Source organism: Oncorhynchus kisutch, unplaced genomic scaffold, assembly GCF_002021735.2.
Source record: "Oncorhynchus kisutch isolate 150728-3 unplaced genomic scaffold, Okis_V2 Okis01b-Okis20b_hom, whole genome shotgun sequence".
NCBI classification, from domain to species: domain Eukaryota; kingdom Metazoa; phylum Chordata; class Actinopteri; order Salmoniformes; family Salmonidae; genus Oncorhynchus; species Oncorhynchus kisutch.
In genome coordinates, this window is record NW_022261978.1 from 12542387 (window position 1) to 12547386 (window position 5000).

Genomic DNA, 5000 nt, shown 5'->3' on the forward strand with positions numbered 1-5000 from the left:
AACCCAGAAAACACCAACCCAGACACCACCAACCCAGAAACCACCAACCCAGAAACCACCAACCCAGACACCACCAACCCAGAAACCACCAACCCAGAAACCACCAACCCAGAAACCACCAACCCAGAAACCACCAACCCAGAAACCACCAACCCAGAAACCACCAACCCAGACACCACCAACCCAGAAACCACCAACCCAGAAACCACCAACCCAGAAACCACCAACCCAGAAACCCTTTTGACATGACGTAACAGTGCCCCCAACAGCTCATATCTCTTCTCTGTGTGCAGGCTGTGTGAGGCCAGGGGAGAACAGTGAGGACTGGCTGATCAGGAACTTTGGCTCGTTTAAAGCCGTCGCTCGTATGAGGGACTTCACAGCCCTCAACATGGTCTTTAGTGGGGTGAGTTACACTACTGAGGAACCGTTGTCTCGGCTCACGATCTCTTGCTCTCCCTCTTTCTATCCTCTCTCTCTCTCTCTCTCTCTCTCTCTCTCTCTCTCTCTCTATCCTCTCTCTCTCTATCCTCTCTCACCACCAGAAACATACTGCTGGTCTCTCTCTGTAACATACTGCTGGTCTCTCTCTGTAACATACTGCTGGTCTCTCTCTGTCTCTCTCTGTAACATACTGCTGGTCTCTCTCTCTCTCTCTCACTGAAACATACTGCTGGTCTCTCTCTGTTGCTCACTGAAACATACTGCTGGTCTCTCTCTGTCTCTCACTGAAACATACTGCTGGTCTCTCTCTGACTCTCTCTGTAACATACTGCTGGTCTCTCTCTCACACACTGAAACATACTGCTGGTCTCTCTCTGTAACATACTGCTGGTCTCTCTCTGTCTCTCACTGAAACATACTGCTGGTCTCTCTCTGTCTCTCTCTGTAACATACTGCTGGTCTCTCTCTGTAACATACTGCTGGTCTCTCACTGAAACATACTGCTGGTCTCTCTCTGTCTCTCACTGAAACATACTGCTGGTCTCTCTCTGTAACATATTGCTGGTCTCTCTCTGTAACATACTGCTGGTCTCTCTCTGTAACATACTGCTGGTCTCTCTCTGTCTCTCTCTGTAACATACTGCTGGTCTCTCTCTGTCTCTCTCTGAAACATACTGCTGGTCTCTCTCTGTCTCTCTGAAACATACTGCTGGTCTCTCTCTGTAACATACTGCTGGTCTCTCTCTGTAACATACTGCTGGTCTCTCTCTGTTGCTCACTGAAACATACTGCTGGTCTCTCTCTGTCTCACACTGAAACATACTGCTGGTCTCTCTCTGTCTCCCTCTGAAACATACTGCTGGTCTCTCTCTGTAACATACTGCTGGTCTCTCTCTGTTGCTCACTGAAACATACTGCTGGTCTCTCTCTGTCTCACACTGAAACATACTGCTGGTCTCTCTCTGTCTCTCTCTGAAACATACTGCTGGTCTCTCTCTGTAACATACTGCTGGTCTCTCTCTGTTGATCACTGACACATACTGCTGGTCTCTCTCTGTAACATACTGCTGGTCTCTCTCTGTCTCTCTCTGAAACATACTGCTGGTCTCTCTCTGTAACATACTGCTGGTCTCTCTCTGTCTCACACTGAAACATACTGCTGGTCTCTCTCTGTCTCTCTCTGAAACATACTGCTGGTCTCTCTCTGTTGCTCACTGAAACATACTGCTGGTCTCTCTCTGTCTCTCACTGAAACATACTGCTGGTCTCTCTCTGTCTCTCTCTGAAACATACTGCTGGTCTCTCTCTCTCTCTCACTGAAACATACTGCTGGTCTCTCTCTGTAACATACTGCTGGTCTCTCTCTGTAACATACTGCTGGTCTCTCTCTGTCTCTCACTGAAACATACTGCTGGTCTCTCTCTGTAACATACTGCTGGTCTCTCTCTGTTGCTCACTGAAACATACTGCTGGTCTCTCTCTGTCTCTCTCTGTAACATACTGCTGGTCTCTCTCTGTAACATACTGCAGGTCTCTCTCTCTGTAACATACTGCTGGTCTCTCTCTGTCTCTCTCTGTAACATACTGCTGGTCTCTCTCTGTCTCACACTGAAACATACTGCTGGTCTCTCTCTGTCTCTCTCTGTAACATACTGCTGGTCTCTCTCTCACACACTGAAACATACTGCTGGTCTCTCTCTGTAACATACTGCTGGTCTCTCTCTGTCTCTCACTGAAACATACTGCTGGTCTCTCTCTGTCTCTCTCTGTAACATACTGCTGGTCTCTCTCTGTCTCTCTCTGTAACATTCTGCTGGTCTCTCACTGAAACATACTGCTGGTCTCTCTCTGTCTCTCACTGAAACATACTGCTGGTCTCTCTCTGTCTCTCTCTGTAACATACTGCTGGTCTCTCTCTGTCTCTCTCTGTAACATTCTGCTGGTCTCTCACTGAAACATACTGCTGGTCTCTCTCTGTCTCTCACTGAAACATACTGCTGGTCTCTCTCTGTCTCTCTCTGTAACATACTGCTGGTCTCTCTCTGTCTCTCTCTGTAACATACTGCTGGTCTCTCTCTGTAACATACTGCAGGTCTCTCTCTCTGTAACATACTGCTGGTCTCTCTCTGTCTCTCTCTGTAACATACTGCTGGTCTCTCTCTGTCTCTCTCTGAAACATACTGCTGGTCTCTCTCTGTAACATACTGCTGGTCTCTCTCTGTAACATACTGCTGGTCTCTCTCTGTTGCTCACTGAAACATACTGCTGGTCTCTCTCTGTCTCTCACTGAAACATACTGCTGGTCTCTCTCTGTCTCTCTCTGAAACATACTGCTGGTCTCTCTCTCTCTCTCACTGAAACATACTGCTGGTCTCTCTCTGTAACATACTGCTGGTCTCTCTCTGTAACATACTGCTGGTCTCTCTCTGTCTCTCACTGAAACATACTGCTGGTCTCTCTCTGTAACATACTGCTGGTCTCTCTCTGTTGCTCACTGAAACATACTGCTGGTCTCTCTCTGTCTCTCTCTGTAACATACTGCTGGTCTCTCTCTGTAACATACTGCAGGTCTCTCTCTCTGTAACATACTGCTGGTCTCTCTGTCTCTCTCTGTAACATACTGCTGGTCTCTCTCTGTCTCACACTGAAACATACTGCTGGTCTCTCTCTGTCTCTCTCTGTAACATACTGCTGGTCTCTCTCTCACACACTGAAACATACTGCTGGTCTCTCTCTGTAACATACTGCTGGTCTCTCTCTGTCTCTCACTGAAACATACTGCTGGTCTCTCTCTGTCTCTCTCTGTAACATACTGCTGGTCTCTCTCTGTCTCTCTCTGTAACATACTGCTGGTCTCTCTCTGTAACATACTGCTGGTCTCTCTCTGTAACATATTGCTGGTCTCTCTCTGTAACATACTGCTGGTCTCTCTCTGTAACATACTGCTGGTCTCTCTCTGTCTCTCTCTGTAACATACTGCTGGTCTCTCTCTGTCTCTCTCTGAAACATACTGCTGGTCTCTCTCTGTAACATACTGCTGGTCTCTCTCTGTAACATACTGCTGGTCTCTCTCTGTTGCTCACTGAAACATACTGCTGGTCTCTCTCTGTCTCACACTGAAACATACTGCTGGTCTCTCTCTGTCTCTCTCTGAAACATACTGCTGGTCTCTCTCTGTAACATACTGCTGGTCTCTCTCTGTTGCTCACTGAAACATACTGCTGGTCTCTCTCTGTCTCACACTGAAACATACTGCTGGTCTCTCTCTGTCTCTCTCTGAAACATACTGCTGGTCTCTCTCTGTAACATACTGCTGGTCTCTCTCTGTTGATCACTGAAACATACTGCTGGTCTCTCTCTGTAACATACTGCTGGTCTCTCTCTGTAACATACTGCTGGTCTCTCTCTGTCTCTCTCTGAAACATACTGCTGGTCTCTCTCTGTAACATACTGCTGGTCTCTCTCTGTCTCACACTGAAACATACTGCTGGTCTCTCTCTGTCTCTCTCTGAAACATACTGCTGGTCTCTCTCTGTTGCTCACTGAAACATACTGCTGGTCTCTCTCTGTCTCTCACTGAAACATACTGCTGGTCTCTCTCTGTCTCTCTCTGAAACATACTGCTGGTCTCTCTCTCTCTCTCTCACTGAAACATACTGCTGGTCTCTCTCTGTAACATACTGCTGGTCTCTCTCTGTAACATACTGCTGGTCTCGCTCTGTCTCTCACTGAAACATACTGCTGGTCTCTCTCTGTAACATACTGCTGGTCTCTCTCTGTTGCTCACTGAAACATACTGCTGGTCTCTCTCTGTCTCTCTCTGTAACATACTGCTGGTCTCTCTCTGTAACATACTGCTGGTCTCTCTCTCTGTAACATACTGCTGGTCTCTCTCTGTCTCTCTCTGTAACATACTGCTGGTCTCTCTCTGTCTCACACTGAAACATACTGCTGGTCTCTCTCTGTAAACTACTGCTGGTCTCTCTCTGTCTCACACTGAAACATACTGCTGGTCTCTCTCTGTAACATACTGCTGGTCTCTCTCTGTCTCTCACTGAAACATACTGCTGGTCTATCTCTGTAACATACTGCTGGTCTCTCTCTGTTGCTCATTGAAACATACTGCTGGTCTCTCTCTGTCTCTCTCTGTAACATACTGCTGGTCTCTCTCTGTAACATACTGCTGGTCTCTCTCTCTGTAACATACTGCTGGTCTCTCTCTGTCTCTCTCTGTAACATACTGCTGGTCTCTCTCTGTCTCACACTGAAACATACTGCTGGTCTCTCTCTGTAAAATACTGCTGGTCTCTCTCTGTCTCACACTGAAACATACTGCTGGTCTATCTCTGTAACATACTGCTGGTCTCTCTCTGTTGCTCACTGAAACATACTGCTGGTCTCTCTCTGTCTCTCACTGAAACATACTGCTGGTCTCTCTCTGTAACATACTGCTGGTCTCTCACTGAAACATACTGCAGGTCTCTCTCTGTCTCTCTCTGAAACATACTGCTGGTCTCTCTCTGTTGCTCACTGAAACATACTGCTGGTCTCTCTCT

General features: G+C 47.2%; 1 protein-coding gene across 1 annotated transcript in view; it reads left to right on the top strand.

Annotated features, from left to right (window-relative positions):
* The window catches only part of LOC109885747 (uncharacterized), a 71025-nt gene that overhangs the window by 32347 nt on the left and 33678 nt on the right, over positions 1-5000 (top strand). Inside the window, exon 8 of the mRNA XM_031811089.1 lies at positions 294-406. Within this exon, the coding sequence (XP_031666949.1) occupies positions 294-406 (113 nt within the window). The remainder of the gene's footprint in view (positions 1-293; positions 407-5000) is intronic.